The sequence below is a fragment of the Rhipicephalus sanguineus genome, chromosome 4 (assembly GCF_013339695.2).
Source record: "Rhipicephalus sanguineus isolate Rsan-2018 chromosome 4, BIME_Rsan_1.4, whole genome shotgun sequence".
In the NCBI taxonomy this organism is placed as follows: Eukaryota; Metazoa; Arthropoda; class Arachnida; order Ixodida; family Ixodidae; genus Rhipicephalus; species Rhipicephalus sanguineus.
In genome coordinates, this window is record NC_051179.1 from 10,945,070 (window position 1) to 10,963,731 (window position 18,662).

The window sequence follows — 18,662 nt, forward strand, 5'->3', positions numbered from 1 at the left end:
TAAGAAGACTAATGTGTTCTATCATTTTCAATAGGTTGTACGCATTCTGCGGAATTACAACTATCTTGGAAAAATTTTCTAATGAGTATTCTGGCACAAAATCATACAGCAGTACCTCCAAAAACAACACGAAAGTCTCATCAGCAATGAAAACAAACACATGACCGAGTTAGCTTTTCACACGAACTTTCTAAGAGAGACCCGTGCTTTAAGATGACCGTTTAGCGACGCTCGTCCTGAAGCGAGTTTGATCGACAGTGTGTCGTATACACGAGCACAACACAGCTAGTGTGCGATTGACAGTTTTCGTAACTGAAACCAACTCACGTCAGACAAGGAATCGGTGTCCATACGATACAGAATGGAAAACGGTCGCGGCTGAAATCAATCGAGGGCCTCGGGCTCATCTTCATGCTCGTCAAGTTTACAATTAAAGTTCCGATCTTAACATTAGGCGCCTCAAATAACACCGGCGACGGAATTTTGTACGCAGACAACTGCGACCAGTGGCTATGGTGGCTGCGACCACTAACAAATCTTGTTGATGATGATACATAACCAGGCCTAGAAACAGAAACGAGTGCCTTCTCAAGCACGGCCGCTGGATGAAAAAAGCTTCATCCAGCGGCCGTGTCTCAAGAATAAAAGAGACCGTTTAGAAGCGCCTTAAAAAGAAAAGGTTTTTTTTTTCTCTGTATGGATGTATCATTAGCCTTCCCCCTGTAGTGTAGTGGCTGAAGGAGTGTTTTTCTGCTCTTGTAGATGGTAGCAGCAGTAGCAGCGTAGCAGTGCCACTGTGATCATGATGCTAACTCTGTGTAACCACAGAACACTTATGTGTAACTTTGTGGCTGTTGTGGTATGTTGTGGGTTGTGTCGGGCTAGTCAGGCTTTCGTTGCTGTCATTTCCTTTATTTTTTAAATTCTCGGTGACAGGCTTCCAGGCGCTTACGCGTAAGCGTTCTTGCATCTATACGTTGATCAGCCATCAGTTCTGTGCCACCGAAGACAGATTCGTTCTCGTACATATAAGTTGATCACTTAATCTTTCACCATGACGCTGACATTAGTATCGACGCCGTTCATAGCTAAGCGTAGTCGCAGGCTCTTCGAAACTGATAGCTAAAACAATAAAAAGCGAACGACTTCCGTAACGTGTATGGGCACTTTCACTGTCTTCACCGCAGAGCTTTTCACGATACAGATTTTATAAAGACACAAGTGTTCTCTAGAAGCACATGTGTCAATTTGATTGCTAATCAGACGCCGCACAAAAGCGCTGACAAATGATTTTGGAGCAGACATTTCTACTAGCGGCCTTGCCTTCGAACATCTTGTTCAACCACCGTTGATCATATCAAAGCTTCCTCTGTATTGTTTCGATTATTCAGTTTCTGAGACCTTCAGGTCCTTTGAGAGTGCCTCAATTGCCAACTTTCGTTGTCGTGCACCACAACTTCACTTCACAGGCTTTTTGTTTTGTTTTGTTTATTTCATACTCTACTGTGTACGCGTGCAGCTGCCGCAGCGAAGAGTTCAACATCCAAACACTCGAGAAAGCTCTAAATATGGTGTATGGTTCTGGCACTTTTTAAGATGTCTTGCCAGGCACCACCACGTTTTTAACAGCTAATTTCTTACTGTTTGAAAAACAGTGTCCTGTGGCCTTTCGTGCACACGTGTCTCTAATGCACAGCAAGTAGAAGTGTGAGAGCATGCTGCCACGTTAATATACCCTGCTATAGCAGAACAGTTGCAGTCAGGTGTCTCTATCCAAGTGAAGGCAAGGAAAGGTGGAAGCTTGAAGAGATGAAAATTTGTGAACACGGGGTGTCGCTGGAGCCAACGTTTCGACAAGTCGACTCATTTTCTTCAAGCCTTGAAGTCTGCTTGTGTCGAAACGTTGGCTCCAGCAACACGTGTTCACAAATTTTTCATCTATCCAAGTGAAGGACATTTCAACAGCTCACAGTGTGGTAACATGGAAAGCTTGAGAAGACAAAGTACAAGCCACCATGACTACTAGTGCCTGCTGTATCAGCTGTACTTTAAAAATGGGCCAGTTGATGAAGTTTCTTGAGTGTAGCACTGATGTAAGTACTCTAGGCCGGGGATATGAGTAGGAAGAAACCAGACTAAAATGTGGAGTCTGTTTTTTTCTTTGTTCATGGTTGTGCCGTTAAAGCTATAACATTAATTGTGGGTTTTGCTTTGTGCAATTCTGTGTACTGACACATCCAGCAGAGTGATATTCTAACAAGTTGCATTACACCCAGTAGAGTGAAACGCACAAAGTGGAGCGATTCAACAAGTAACAAGTTGCAGCCAACTTCATAGCAGGTCTTTATATCCATTGGCTTGGGATCCATATGTTTGCACACACTTCTGTTTCATTTTCTTCCTGAATGATAATGATGACAATATTCTAGGGGTGCTTGCATCAAATGAGGCCTCATGTGTTTTGCTTTTGCAGGTTGGTGAGCATTGGGCATGATGGCTGCAGCAAGTGGTGGCAATGGTCACATGGATGTAGATTGCCTGCCAGAATTGGAGGCATCACCAGTGCAGAAGCAGCAGGATACAGTGAATAGGTGCCAGACAGATCAGGATGTCGAAAGTTTGAGCCGTCCCACAAGAGAGCAGAGCGAGCGGGACCTAGTGGGAGAGAGCCAAGCATGTCAAAAGGCAGGAGACCATCAGGAATTGGAAGACTCACCAGTGAATGATCCAGGGGACCCAGAAGGCCAAGGTCGAGACAAGGGGCAGGATGACCAAGAGCAACAAGACTCCGAAGTTCAAGCTGGCCAGAAACCTGTAGACCCAGACGGTAGGTGCCTGACAACATGTCAGCTCTTTGTGCTGCTGCTTCATTATTATGTGCGTGCCCTGTGTCCCGTGGGCTTACTTGTGGATACAAGCATTCAATAAACTGTGCAACGAGCTAATAAACAAAAAGCAGTAAATATGTGTTGATGAACTGCACTAGTTATTGTAGCGCTTAGTAATCTTTCTGACCAATCTTAAAATGCAGCTTTATTTACGTAAGGTATGATATTTCATAACTGTGATCCAAATCTCTCCCATACTGAAGCATGCTTAGACGAGACAAGCTACTGATAATGCTGTTCTCGCTACATACACATCAAAGGCGCAGCATTTATTTTTTCATCATAATTACTGCATGGTAAAGCCACCAGGGGTTTAGGATTACAATATAGTAGAATCACTTCAATGAGTCTTGCTGTTGGGCGAGTTGGTGGTGAATCACATGGGTGGTTCTGGTCTGACGTGGCAGAGAGGCCACACTTCCTGCACACTGGGTGCGATCAGTTTCGATATTGGCCTCAAAATTCCATGATGAATATATCGAACTACATGCAACTTTTGTGATTTCTAAAAACTGGGTATGCCATAAATTATCATGCACTGGAACTTTCTAATATAAACAACTGCCCTCAAGTCAATAATTTAAAATTAATTAGCAAGTTTTTGTTAATTAGTTGAATCAACACCATTTTAGCTGTGGAAAAGTATTTCCGCCTTGACATAGAGTTGTGCAAAAACGACCGGAGCCTGACTGTCATAGAATTTTTATAAAAAATCTGTATTTAAAAAAAAGCACCCTGTATATACTGAAGCGTGGTCTAGCCATGAGCCTGTGATGAACGCCCCTCATGGTGCAGGCACTCATGTCATAATGTTGTTGTAATCATATGTGCTGCTAAGCCAGTAACCTTCAATAATAAAGTTATAATAAAAATTGAGCGAGTTGAATTTTCATGAAGTGGTTTGGGTGTGGTGTGTGGTGGCCATGGTGGTTATTCACGGCCAGTCAGCTAATTCTCTTTCGTCGCATCTATTGTGTTGGTTTGAATATTTGGTAGGCGCAAGCCATGAGCGACGCACTTTGTCAATTCACATGCAGAAGCGGCAGCTCGGCAGCTGCGGCGTGCTGCAGAGAAAGGTGATGTGGCTACTCTTGAGCGGCTGCTGGACGCGGACCCTTCCCTGGCATTGCGCACTGACTCCGATGGCTACACAGCACTGCATCGGGCCTGCTATGCTGATCAGCTGGAGGCTGCGCAGCTGCTGCTAGAGAGGGCTCCGCACACCCTAGAACGGCCCACAGTTGACGGCTGGCGTCCCCTGCACTCAGCCTGCAAGTGGGGCGCACTCAACTGTGCGCGGCTGCTAGTCGACAGAGGCGCTGATGTGAATGCACCCAGCGAAGGCGGTCTGACGCCGCTGCACCTTGCGGCCAGCCAAGCACGTTCGCGGGCCCTGCTTGAACTGCTACTGTGGTCGCCATTCGTCAATGTTGAAGCACGGAGCCGTGCGGGTGACCGACCAGCTGACTTGGCCCACCGCCACAGTCCCTGGGCAAGCCTGTTTGTGCTGCACTCTCCGGCGGTCAACTACTATTGACAGACAACATGCTTCATAGACTTGTGGCGTGTACGCTAGCTGGTGTGTGTGAGGACACACTTAGTTTTGTGAGACCACTACTACCAGACTTTGTTGTGCAATTCAGGCTCCTGTGGATTAATTGTCGTGACGCTGTTAATATCTTTGTCATTGTATGGGCAGATTAAAACTTATTTTTGACTTTGAATGTTCTTCAGCTCACTGAGCATACAATGTCACTTGCTAACTGCATCTAATCAAAATGTACTGTTATTGCAATATGGGCTAGTTGGTATTGACTTGAATACATATTATTGCTTATATATTTTGAGCCACACTACCTATGTGTCAAATTCGGCATTTTTGCCAGGGTTGCCAGGTCTGTGACAGATAAAGTAGCTGAAAAATCCCACAATGTAAACAATATATCTATCTCCAATCATAACAAACATTTTATTTTTTGACTAGCCAGAAAGGTAGCCATGGTGAGAGAAACCAACAACTGTCATGCTTCAATGTAAAAAGAAAGAAAAGGCAAAAAATGCTGTTGTTCCCTGCAGTGCCAAAGAAAAGTAACAGAACCATTGAGGTAAGACATTGACGCCTCTTTCCGCACTAGTTAACAAGCAATGTTTAACAGATGAATGCCAGGACATGTTTGGGTACTTGCAGTCGTTTCTAGTTGCATGGCCTTAGAGATGGACTACCAAGTGAACCATTGCTCTTGGGGTTTATGGCAACACCTATTGCTTCCGGCCTATGCAGCGTGCGAAACACACAGCCTTTGCAGTTGGCGGTTGGCTTGAAGCTTTCGCAGGAGAGTTTTGAACTGTAGCCCACCTATTAACTGAATGGCAACATGCTCACTGTGACAGGTTATTAGCTTGTGGATTCGCTTCTAGTGCTTGCAAAATACGTCACGGACTTTTAGATGGTTCGGTCCTCAAGTTGTCGCAGGGAGTGCGATTTGGACACTACCTATACAAATTACCACTGCAGAAAGTAGCCGAGCTTCCAACCACAATGTTCAGTCTCGAGCGGCCTCTAAAGATGGCGAGAGAAGTCTCTAAATTTGGCAACACTGATTGTTGGGTAATGAAGCCATTACTGGATTATGCATTGGTTTTTATGGCACGCTGATGCACCATGCACAAGATAAGCTCAAGGCATTCAGTGTATTTGTTGGAAAAAAGTGGAGAACAGATCGAGTGGTCACAGGTGTTTAGGCAATCGTATATTGAAATAGATGCTTGAATGAAAAAAGAAAATATTGCCAGGAAATGCTAGGCTGCAAAAGATGTAATAAAACCTGAATGTGAAAAGTAGACTAGGTGACAATATGTCATCAACCTGTTTAAAATGGAAACACCAATAAAGGTTATCATTATCATCAAACTCGAATTTTAATATACAGCATTTTTAGAGAGGAGCAATTTATTGTGCCACTTCATGTTGGCCACTGCTAATCCAATACGTCGCAGCGCTTCACGGAGCTGATGCCATGTGAGCTTTCAAATACATGCAATTCACACAGAGAGGATAAACTTTTTCATGCCTGCAGCCCCCTGAACCCGAACCATGTGCTCTACCAGCACCACTCATTTGGCACAATTCGAGCTGGTGAGAGGTCCGCCGGAATTTATGCTTGGACAGCAGGAATTTGAAGCATCTCCACAATTTTGTATTTTGTTTTTAGGGCTTGCAGGCTCTGACGCCTATTTTCAACCACTGATATTCCAGAAAGCTTCATGTCGCCTTTATGGCAACTACCACATATCTTAGGGTGAAGAACGCAGAGGGCCGGGCATTAATGGGACCCTGAAACGGTTTTTTGAAGTTTTGTCAGCGTTTAGGCAAGAGCATCCCCTTGCACCCTCAACTCACAGACGCGCTGGCATCGCCGGCGGTCGCAGCGCTCTCACGAGCGCACTCGACGGTTCGAGCTTCGCCCAGTCATGGCCTCCGATATTGCACGCCCACAGGTCGCGCGCTATCTCGGAGGCCCAGTGCCCGGCAGCACGCCGTCTGGCAACAAAGACGAAGCTCGCGGAGTGGTTGATCTCTCCTCCGACATGTGCCGCCACACTACCAGCCGATCTTATTTTATTCTCTGTACGGCGACAACCTGTAAAAGCATGCGGACAAACAAAAAGAATTCGAGAGCGATCACCTATAAGCGTAAACTCGGGCCATGTGGTTGTGTCTTCAGGGGTGAAGTTACAGCCGCAGACACGTAGATCGTGGCGCTGAACGAATAGCGAGAGCGCGACGCTCATTGCAGCGACGAGCTGAAGGGATTCCGTTCGCCAGATGCCTCACAAACAATGCACGATATGTGGTACACAACACTGCTAGGGCAATTCATTGTGTCCAAGAAAAGACACCTCGAGATAAACACTGTCGCTCAGCTCACGTCAACACTATCAACACAGAGCACGTTGTAACACAGGCAGACGACGCTCGCTGCCCACTAAAGTTTCAGAGGCTTTACCGGCTTTACTGCCCACAGCCCACAGGAGGTTCAGTGACGTGGACATGGACATAGCCAATCAGATCAGCTGCCTTTAAAGGGACAGTAAAGCGAAAAACTATTTTTCTCGTATTATTAAATTACCCTTCAACAATACAAAAAGCACAGCTCTTGCCGCGAGATGTCGTCTGGTAAGCGAGAAAACGCGGGAAAAGGAAATGCAGGTAATGGTAGTAATGGCGCTACCTTGAAGTTCCCGCACTAGCCACCCTACCTTTCCGGGTGTGATGGTCCCGGGGCTTACATTTGGGAACTCAGTAGTGTGCATGAAGTCAGAGGTACAATCAGGACGGTGGGCCGCCTCGCGTTGGGCGCTCACGGGAAGACGACAAATGAGGCTGTAAAGGGTGATATGGGATGGACAGGCTTTGAAGTGAGGAAGCTCAGAGCAAAATGAGATTCGAAGAGAGGCTGAGGAAAATGAAGAACAGTAGATGGGCAGAGAAGGTTTTCAGGTATTTGTATAGAAAAGGCGTTGACACGCAGTGGAGAAAAAAAACTAGGAGGCTCACCAGTAAATATACGGCTAGCAGTGCGGGCGATATGGCAACAAGGAGCATTAAGCGGAAGGTCAGAGAGGCGGAGAGGACTTATTGGATGGCAGCGATGGAAAAGAAGCCGGCTCTGAGTAACTACCGAAAGGGAAAAAACGAAATAAGGAGGGAAAGGTTTTATGATAATTCAAGGGGAAGCGCTTTACTGTTTGAAGCAAGGTCGGGCTGCCTTAGAACGCGTAGTTATAAAGCGAGATTCAGTAACGAAGAAGAACAATGTACATGCTGTGGGGGAACTAAGGAAACGATGGAACATGTACTGATTGAATGTGGCGATATTCACCCAGGTATACGTGTGGGCACGAGTAAGCCTTGGGTTTTAGGGACAACAATGGAAAGCTGCACACGTCCGCGATAGAAATAAGTAAGAGACGGTTACAGTATTGGTGGCAGAAAAGTAGAGATAAAGAACATAAATAAATAATGGGGGAAAAATAAGGTCATTCTGTCTTAAGAGGCAGAGAGATGGACCGTGAATTTATATTTTTTTGGTATAATAACATAGATTTAATCAGTGTAGATAAGGTATTAGGCCAACATGAAACAAGGAAGCTTTTTTTTTTTCTTCGAGCCTGGTGGCAGACATGGCGCCGCCCCGTTTTAAAGGGGACGCTCATAGCATCCATCCATCCACCCTACCCGCACCAGCTTGCTGTGACGTCATAGATTTTGACGGCGTCTGCTGGGGCCTACATCGTTCTTAATCGGTCTTTGAAGGGGCCAGAGGCTTAACGTGCGAAGTTTCAGGAAATTTTGTTGACCCGACGTGGCCAGAATACGACAAAACACTTTAAAATCTCTGACGTCACGTTGACGTCCATGTGCAGAGATTCTGGCGCGAAATATAAAAATTAAAGTTCGACCTTCATTTTCTTTTCTGTTAATAAACTTATGATGTGGAATTAACGACAGTAGATTTCTCGAGAATTATTTTATCCGTCTTAATAGATTCGTGTTCCTTCAATGTTCCGTATTTAAACCATATTCGAGACAAGGAAGGAAAGACAGGGATAGGTTAGCCAGTTCTTAGACCGGTTGGCTACCCTGTGCTAGGGGTAAGGTGGAAAAAAGATGATAGAAGAGAGATGTTACAAAAAAAAAAAAAGGAGAGCGAGCAAAGGAAAAAGAGAAAAAAAAAAGGAAAGGAGAATACAACACTGCTTAGAGCCTGTCTCTAAGACCAGCAACCATGCAACGCCGCTAGCAACCATGCATTGCGGAGAAGCTGGCGCTCGGGCCAATTTCTGTATCGCCACCGCCGCTCAGCGAACTAAATTAACACTAGTCATCGACTGTCAATGTTTCTTGCCGGTATTCGATACACGAGACATGTTAATCGGCGACACGGTATGCATGCAGTGGCGGATCCAGGGGGGGGGGGGCGATTGGGCGATCGCTCCCCCCAAAGCTATAAGCCAACCCAACCCCCCCCCCCCCCCCCCGCTTTTCACCTCACCGAAGGCCATTTTTCAGAACGTAGAATTTTTTCAGGTGGTCGCTGTGTCCATCCCAATCCGAGACTAGGGAAGCACCCCTCACACAGCCCAGCGCTTTTGTTAAGAGCGAAACAGGCTTTCTAGAAAAGATTTCTTCTGCGTCCTGCATCTTTCAAATAGGCACCGACGAGCACAAGCCTCAACTATTTTGCTAAAGCAACTGCTGCCTTTATGGAAGCGAGCTAAAGTTTCCTCCCCACTCCCAGGGCCATCAGCTCTTCAGCAAAGCGAGGGGTCTTCAAATTCTCCCATCTTTTTCTCAGAGACAGGAGTCTGTTCTGTGTCATTCAAACTGGCATCTTTCGTCCCACCACGGCCGGGCTAGACTGCACGTGCGCGCTTGAGCGCGCACGTGCAGTCTAGCCCGGCCGTGGTCCCACAAAGCGTGCAGAACAAGTTACCTTCTAGTCAACCTTCAGCGGCTGGTCCAAAAAAAAAAAAAAAGAAGGAAGGCAGGCAGTGGTGCTGTGAATTATATTCGCCGAAGTACCGAGCAAGCCTCCGAGAGCACGTGCGCGGGGTATAATCGAGCGCGACTCCGAAAGCTCCGTTTGACCGTCCTTAGGCTGCGGAGATAGAAAGGGCATTTTCTGGCAACACGACCGGCCAGAAAAAAAGGCAATGGGGAGGAGGGGGCGGGGTAACAAAGGGAGGCTTACTCCGAAACTACGTTCAAGGAATCAGTGTTGTACACGTTCCTCTAAAACAGGAACGAAAGCTCGTTCCTCGTTCCTTGCCAATAATCGAACGAGTTCCCGTTACAAGTTCCTGTAATGAGAAAGGAACTCGTTCCAGTTACATTTCGAAAATTGGAACGTGTCGTTACACTAACGTTACATTTGAATTTTTATTCAAAATATAATGCCGGTCCCTGCCGGATAATCCTGAGGCCACGTAAAATAAGCATTTTAAAGCTCACATCAAGCTACACATATTTTACGAATTTGACGTCGCCGGAAGCAGGTTATATGTAGGTAAAAGGAATCTAAAGAAACGCTCATTGACGAATTTTTTTATAGTCCACCGGCCACACTACAGACATGTCTAACTACAACTTTCGTGCTCGTCTATCACAAGTGCAACACATGGGGCACTTTCTAGGTTGGTCTTCAAATGTGCCGTCAGAATACTGCTCTTCAGATATTCAACCAGAAATTTCCACACATGCATCAATATAAATAAGTTTGTTCCACAGGAAACAGAATCGAAAGGAGCAATACATAGGCAATTAACAAGTGCTGATTCAATATTGCAGTGTGAGTAGAAACTAATGTCCAGGATACGTATTCGCAACTTAGTGAAGTCGCACTCAGCAAGAGTAGCATCTCGATGTTTGTATCAGACAGACGAACCTGTTTTCTCGTAAGCACTTCGTTGCCAATGGTAAAGAGCCAATTCATCAAGCGCTCGAGGTTACTGCCATGCTGTACACACATAGGAACAAAGTCGATCGACTGAGGTCGTAGGGCCTTAGGCATGCTCAGTGGGTGCAACAAGAATGTAGCTCTGTATGTAGTATACGAGTATCGTTTATTGCGGGACAGACGTTATCGGTGAGGCGGCTGGCGAACTGAACTATACTCGATATTATAGACCAATAGCCGCAGAGACAACTCGTATGCTGAAGGTATTCCTGACCAAGCGCAACCATCAAAGGCACCGGACAGGCGCCACTGCGGCACCAGCGTCCACTGCGTTTTGGACCTCTTTCCCGACATCCGTGCAACCGCGTGTAAAAAGACATTTGCCGATAGCTGCCGGCGGGGCATGCACGAGATACTAAAGAGAGGATCGAGCCAGCCGCTAAATATCACGCGACGAGCAAAACATTTCCAGAAATTGGGCCGAAGTTTCGCAGTCGGCAAGCGCGCGGACATAAAACCAATAAAACGTCGGAAGCGTATGCTGCACGCGGTAAGGCGTTCACTCCCAAAAGATAGAACCAAAGTGTAACTTCGCCACCGTTACGTTGGGGCCAAAGACCAGTCATGCGCAGTGCGAGGACACCGCGCGGGATTTCGGTGCTTAGCACGTTGGTGCTTCACTCACTTTACGCGGCCTCTAGCGTTGTGATTGGTTCCTCTGCCCCATGCGCGTGAAACACCAGATTCGCGACGATGATTCGCGCCGTTCGAGGGCTCCGCGGAACCAGGCGCAGGTGCCACACACACACACGCACACACGCACACACGCACGCACGCACACACACACACACACACACACACACACACACACACACACACACACACACACACACACACACACACACACACACACACACACACACACACACACACACACACACACACACACACACACACACACACACACACACACAAATTTACTTTCGAGTTGGCCGAACGAAAGTCACCGAGGTAAAAAAATTAGCGCGCCGTATCCTGGCAGCGGCTTTGCAATGGGTTTCGATGAGTCTTGAATGTCAAGTAAATGTTCTGTAAGGTGTGTCTACACACCAGAACGGCCCTTGATTGCTGTCACACTGGATCACACAAAAAGAAAAAAAAAATCTGCTTTTCCTCCCGCACATGGTCGGTCTCGGCATCGCGCGCTTCCCTGCGCCCCCTTAAGGGACAGGCGAGCGGTATATTCTTGCGCCTCACGCGGTCGTCCATCCTCTTTGTTCTGCACGATGTGCTGCGTGCGTGAGCCTGTTCAATGCCGAGGAACGTTTACAGAAGGAACGCCGTTCCCTCTGCCGTTCCCACGTAAACGTAACGAGTTACCGTTACAGTTCCACCGACACTAAATGGAACGGTGACGTTCCTCCGTTCCTCCAAAAAGGAACTAGTTCCTCGAACGTCGTTCCTTGGAACGCCGTTCCGTACAACACTGCAAGGAATACTAGAGCTCGCCGTTGTGGGAATACTCATTTATCGAGCAGGTGGCCTGCCCTTCCCTCTTTCACCCTCCTCTTACCAACAACACTGATACGTGTTCAGACGCGCTTGCCAAGGCAGCACACCAGCCTGGCACCCCCATCACCCGGGCCGTCGCGGCTAGGGACTACACGCAGGCCCGTCTCAAGAAGCTCCTGGTCACGGTCCACCCAGACTCAAGGGTGGCCAGTGGACGAGGGCCAAAGCTGCTACCAGAGACGGGCCTCACCAGGAGAGATCGGTCTGCCCTGCTGCGCCTGCGGACCGGCTGTGTGTGGACCGCTGCCAGCCGACATGCGAAGGGTCTCTGCGCCTCCCCAGCCTGCAGCCGCTGCGGCGATCCTGAGACCCTCGAGCACCTCCTCTGTGCCTGTCCTGGCTTGGCACAGGAACGCTCGAGGGTCACTACGGCCTACCGGAGCCAGGGCCTACCTGCCTCCACACTTGAACACCTGCTCTTCCCGTCGCGTCCCCACCTGCCAGCACTCCGGAGCCTGGTGGAGTTCCTGGACGAGACGGGAATAGCCGCCTACAGATGAGCCGGGAACTTGCCGCCCCTGCCCTTGCTGCCGTCTTCCCTGCTGCTCCGGCCACGGCGAACGAGACACAATCACATCCTACACACCACTATCCTCTTTCATTTCCCTTCCCCCCCCCCCCCCCCCCCCCCCAAGACGCTGCGCCGTGCTCCCGACTGGGCTGCAGAAATAAGCGTCTCTTCCTCTACATAACCACAAACAACAACAACAATGTTTAGCGGAAATATGCGAAATTTTAGATAATGAAATGGCACTGAGCAATGCAACTGAGAACAAAAATAATGAGCATTTGGTTACTAACGTGAAGTTTTAAAGTTGGGCAACGCCCCCCCCCCCCCCCCCCCCCCCCCCCCCCCCCCAACAACCAACCGCCCCCCCCAAAGCAAGCGCCTGGATCCGCCCCTGTATGCATGTCGCCTGCAAAAACAGAGTGCGACTTCACCGCATAGCTGTGGTTTGCTAGCCAGACCTATGCGCAACTCTGCTACCTAAAGGTAGCATATACAGTAACTCTATTCAAAGCCTTCTGTGCTGACGACGGACTCGGCCAAGGTCCCAAAACCCTTTGTTCCGACAAAGGGTGATTATCAAGTTTATCTAGTGCATACGAAAGTTCTTTTCTTGGCGCACTGAAACGGGGACACCCACACAGAAGATGGGAGATCGTTTATTCGCAGCTGCAGTTATTGCATGTAGAGTTGTTGGCCATTCCAATCAGACAGGAGTAGGCATTCGTGAAGGCCACGCCAAGCCACAGGCGGCACAGAAGCGTCTCCTCAGCTCGCGATATTCCTGACGGAAGACGGAGCTGGAGATTGGGATCCAAGTTGTGTAGACGAGCGTTGGTGAATTCCACTGAGTTCCACTGGGCAAGTGTGAGTTCACGTGCCAGCGAACGAAGTCTTGTAGCTGCGTCGGTTCTGGAGAACGGTATATCTGCGGAGTGGTCACTGTCGTGTGACTCCAAGGCAGCTTTTCAATGTCTTATGTCGTCATTTCGTTATGGACCTAATGAGCAGTTCGTCGCTACTATATAAGGCTCCTTCACCACCATATGCAATCGAGAAACAACACAACATAGCGTATCAGTGGATACCGGGTCATTGTGGTATGTACGGTAACGACCGTGCGGATGAGGCTTCGAGACAAGGTTTCCAAGACTGCAGGTCATGTGTAGAGACCGGATTTTAGGCAAATGCCTATTTTGTTCACTGCAATCCTATCGCGCCATTTTCATATATTTAAGAAGGGCTTTTATAGTGTTCTTATAGTGCCTATAAATGCCTATTTTTGGCGTTCGTGCCTAAATGCTTACAAATGCCCATAAATGCCTATTTTCAAAATTGGCGCTTATATGAACGCTTTTTAGTCTCAAGTTTCGCTTCCGGGTTCTGTTTGAGACCGTTATTCATGTTACCGCGTAAGATTGACTGTTGGGAACTATGAGGTTCAACCTAGTCTTCTAGTTCAACCAACCAAAAACCGCTACAGCAGTGAAGCGGGACACGCCGGCGAGCATTCGCCGCCGCGCTGACATGGCTCGAGCGGTTGGCGAATGCGAAACCGCGGAGAAACGCCAGCGGAAAGGAGAGTGAAGAGCGAAAAAACAAAGAAAAATATGATGTGTACGCAGCTTTTGTTTTGTTTGTAATGTACTTTTTAAGGTGTTCACTGCAGTAGCGTAGCCAGAAATCGTTTTCAGGGGAGGGGGGGCAACCATACTTTTTATATGTTCGTGCATGCGTTAATCTTTGTATGTGTGCGTGTATATACACACACACGCAAAACTGAAAAATTTAGGGAAGGGGGAGGGTGAACCCGCCCCCCCCCCTCGCCTGATTACGCCAGTGGTTCACTGCCAGGGGAGAAATTGGCTCTACGCAATTCGACCCGGCCAATAGGAGGAATCCCTCCCTCCTGGTCTTTTAGCAATCTGGCTGTCTGCTCCTGCTCTGCACATTTCAGTCATGCCGGAAAAACACTCAGGAGTGTGTTGATTCGACAGTGGACACTTCACTCACTCTGCAGAACAGGGGAGGGCGAACCGTGCGGGACAAAGCAGGCTATATGTTCGAATGTTGGCGCCTTTGTCCCATCTTGAGCAATAACGTTTCTGTTTTCCTGTCGTAGATAGAGGTCACGCACGTATTCGTTTGAAATTATCTGCATTTATGTGAAAATTTATTGTGCCTATATTTACGATTTTGGAAGCCTAAAACATTGTTTTGCCTGCCTATTTTTGGCGCCTAAAACGAGCTTTTTTTAGTGCCTAAAAATCCGGCCTCTACTCATGTGACATAACAAAGACTATATCAACGTTTAGGGACTCACCAGCGACGAGCTGGCCGACCAGCTTTGGGCGGCATCTTGGGTGGACCCGGGTGGTATCTTCGTCAAGCCGGAGATAGCGCCCGGGTCCAAGGACTTCGAGCCGTCACATGAGGCACCGCCATCATCATCGACGGGGACGGGACAGGGGCTAATCCCCTCTCCCTCCGCACGAAAGAAATTGGCGGACTGACCTCAATTAAAGTTCATTAATTATAATTAATTCGTTCGTTAAACGTTTAGGTAACATCACTACCCGCCGGCGATGCGCCAGTGGGAAACTGTTCGTATTTCGCAGTTTGCAGTGCGCAGAAATTGGCAGCAGTGAGGCGCATCATGATAGGGCATTTGGTGTTTGCCGAAGTTCTCACGGTGTAAGAAATTTATCATAACACAAGGAAGAAGCACGCCAAAAAATGACAACGCAAATAAAAGTGAGACAATACAAATTAAGAAATTTGAGGACAATACAATTAAGAAATTGAGGTCCTGCTGCGCGCTGACGCGTGCCTTGCAGGACCTCAATAAAGTTTTGCGACCAACCTAAGCAACATGTCCCTTCTTGCAAACAGTGCATGTCACTGCAAGTGCCACGCCCACAAGCCCCGTCCTCGAAGTAGGTTCTGGCTAGCAAAAAACTGTGATGTATTCGTGTTAGCTATCATTTAATTTTGGAGTATTGAGAATAATGCAAAATTAAACTCCAAATTTCGGAGAACTGGGGATTTGCGAGAAATAAACTCCGATAAACGCAGAATTTCCACCAAAAAATAAACTCCGAGTAATACCCTCCGAATTTCAAGAAAATGTCACAGTTTCACCGCAAGGGCGAAGCAATGAATTGTAGTGTTATACGAAGTGAGGCTGGCAGCTAACTGTTTTGTATCCGATCTCGCGTAACTACAAAACGCTGGTGTTAGAGAATACGGCCGCTCCAGGGAGAGATGCTCTTTGCATAGTCACTTCGTGTTGAGAGCGCAGCACGTACTACGCGCTGTGATGGCAGTCGAGATGTGCGATTCTACGATTCTGTCACGCAATATTGCATATCTTATAGCATTTTTATGACCCAGTTTCAAGCTCTGGCGTGGCTCCGTGGACACCTGCTTGCCACGCAAAAGGGCCGGTTTTGATTCTCATCCGGACCGACCATTTTTACTTATTTATTTGCATCTATCTCGAATTTTCGTTCACGGACAACGACGCCGACGCAGGAATTTCTGCGACACGAGCTCTTTAACGCTATCGCGTTAAAAAGTTCCGCCGGCCGGGCCTTCCTGGATAGGAGCGCAGCGTGGAATAAATATTGGGACGAAGAAGTCCACCGTTTTTTCGCTAGGTGCGCTCAAAATTCAGAAATCGCGAAATTGGCGGAAAAGTGTCTTTTTTTTTTTGCGGCCGGAATTTAGAGAATTTTTTTTTCAGCCGAAAAAAAAAAAGGTTTTTTTTCGCAAAGGTAACTGCGATACTATGGTTCTGGGTCTAACACCTACGCCCACAGTTATTTTCATCAAAATCGGGAATGGTGACCGGGACCTCGTGCTCGATTTTATCTGGACACACCCTACAAAGACAGAGAGAGAAATAAACACAGAAAAGAGAGGTAAAAAAAAAAAACAGAGAGCAAGGCAGAAAGAGAATCAAAGAAAGAAACAGAAAGAGCAAGCGAGAGAGAGAGAGACAAACAGATAGAAAGAGCGACAAAGAAATAAACAGACAGAGAAAGAAAGAAACAGGAAGAGAGGCGAGAAAGAGATAAATAAAACAGAGAGGAAGAGAAGAGAGGAAGAGAAAAATAAAGAGAAGCAAGCATGGCCGTCCAGCTCCGCACTTCCTTCAGCCTTGGCACCATGCACTATAGTGCGAAGCTCCTCATTTTTTTTTTTTTCGCTTTGTTCCTTTTTGAAATTTCTTGAAATATTCTGGCACGCCTGTAAAGTCGGTGCTTTTAGTGGGTCGACGATTCCATTCACTCAGAAAAGTAATTGTGGGGGTTTTACGTCCCAAAACCAAGGGCTCCGGAAATTTCCACGTGCGCATAAATGTACAGCTGCGTCCACGTCTGTGTAGAGCGCGCGGGCAGCCGGATGGATGGATGGATGGATGCTATGAGCGTCCCCTTTATAACGGGGCGGTGACATGTCTGCCACCATGCTCGAAGAAAAAAGAAAAAAAACTTCCTTGTTTCATGCTGGCCTAATACCTTATCTACATTGATTGAATCTATGTTATTATACCAAAAAAATTATAAATTCACGGTCTATCTCTCTGCCTCTTAAGGCAGAATGACCTTATTTTTTTCCCCATTATTTATTTTTGTACTTTATCTCTACTTTTCTGCCACCAATACTCTAACCGTCTCTTACTTATTTCTATCGCGGACGTGTTCAGCTTTCCATTGTTGTCCCTAAAACCCTAGGCTTCCTGTAGACTCGTGCCCACACGTGTACCTGGGTGAATATCGCCACATTCAATCAGTACATGTTCCATCGTTTCCTTAGTTCCCCCGCAGCATGTACATTGTTCTTCTTCGTTACTGAATCTCGCTTTATAACTACACGTTCTAAGGCAGCCCGACCTTGCTTCAAACAGTAAAGCGCTTCCCCTTGAATTATCATAAAACCTTTCCCTCCTTATTTCGTTTTTTCCCTTTCGGTAGTTACTCAGAGCCGGCTTCTTTTCCATCGCTGTCATCCAATAAGTCCTCTCCGCCTCTCTGACCTTCCGCTTAATGCTCCTTGTTGCCATATCGCCCGCACTGCTAGCCGTATATTTACTGGTGAGCCTCCTAGTTCTTTTTCTCCACTGCGTGTCAACGCTTTTTCTATACAAATACCTGAAAACCTTCTCTGCCCATCTAATCTTCTTCATTTTCCTCAGCCTCCCTTCGAATCTCATTTTGCTCTGAGCTTCCCTCACTTCAAAGCCTGTCCATCCCATATCACCCTTTACAGCCTCATTTGTCGTCTTCCCGTGAGCGCCCAACGCGAGGCGGCCCACCGTCCTTTGATTTACATCCATTCCTGATTGTACCTCTGACCTCATGCACACCACTGAGTTCCCAAATGTAAGCCCCGGGACCATCACACCCTTCCACAGCCCTCGAAGCACCTCGTACCTATTGTATCCCCATAAAGCTCTGTGCTTCATAATTGCAGCATTCCTCTTTCCCTTTGCTACCGATCCTTTCTCTTGTACCTCCATATATCTATCCCCCTCATTCACCCATACTCCGAGGTACTTGTACTCACTTACCCTCGGTATTTTTTGGCCCTGTATGAAGACCGCATGGTCTTCGTGATTGAATCCATCATTGAATACCATCAATCCACATTTTGTTGCACTAAATCCTAGTCCTAGAGCCTCACACTTCCTTCCGCATATATCTGTCAGTCGCTATATATCATCTTGACTGTCCGCAAATAAGACAATATCATCAGCATAAAATAGACCTGGAAGCTTCTGCTCAACCATCGTGCCGACCTGTTTGTGCGACAAATTAAATCCAATTTTGCTACCTTCTAGCGCTTTTTCCGTGTACAGCATGAATAACAGCGGGGACAAAGGACATCCCTGTCTCAGCCCCTTGCTAATTTCAACGCTGTCCCTTCCCATTCTATACAAACTGTATTTTCTCGGTATATTTCCCTCAAAAGCTGTATACAGTCGTCCCCTATGCCCACTTCTTTCAATATATCCCACAAAATTTCCTGATTAACGTTGTCATACGCCCCGGTGATATCTAGATAAGCTACGTATAAGGGCCTGTTTTCTATTTTCGATATTTCTATACACTGGGTAAGAACAAACAGATTATCGTCTAACCGCCTGTCGATTCGAAATCCATTCTGAAGTTCTCCCAAAATATCATTTTGTTCTACCCACGCTTCTATTTTTAATTTTACTGCCTGCAT

At 47.1% G+C, this 18,662-nt stretch overlaps 1 protein-coding gene across 3 annotated transcripts; it reads left to right on the top strand.

Moving 5' to 3' along the window:
* Positions 1-713: 713 nt before the first annotated feature.
* LOC119389372 (ankyrin repeat domain-containing protein 49) lies at positions 714-4,612 on the top strand. Of its 3 annotated transcripts, none has more exons than XM_037656595.2 (3): positions 714-954; positions 2,474-2,827; positions 3,926-4,612. In XM_037656595.2, the coding sequence occupies exons 2-3, from the start codon at positions 2,491-2,493 to the stop codon at positions 4,423-4,425; spliced, it is 837 nt and encodes a 278-aa protein (XP_037512523.1). In that variant the 5' UTR covers positions 714-954; positions 2,474-2,490; the 3' UTR covers positions 4,426-4,612. The 3 variants fall into 3 exon arrangements, with proteins under 3 accessions (XP_037512523.1, XP_037512524.1, XP_037512525.1); XM_037656596.2 differs by having other exon boundaries at positions 735-859; XM_037656597.2 differs by lacking the exon at positions 714-954 and adding an exon at positions 1,987-2,093.
* The last annotated feature ends 14,050 nt before the right edge of the window (positions 4,613-18,662 follow it).

Excerpts from the sequence above, each read along its gene's own strand:
- LOC119389372 (XM_037656595.2), top strand. The coding sequence starts at position 2,491 with ATGATGGCTGCAGCAAGTGGTGGCAATGGTCACATGGATGTAGATTGC. Across the intron at positions 2,828-3,925 it reads GAAACCTGTAGACCCAGACG|AAGCGGCAGCTCGGCAGCTG; the intron begins GTAGGTGCCTGA and ends ATTCACATGCAG.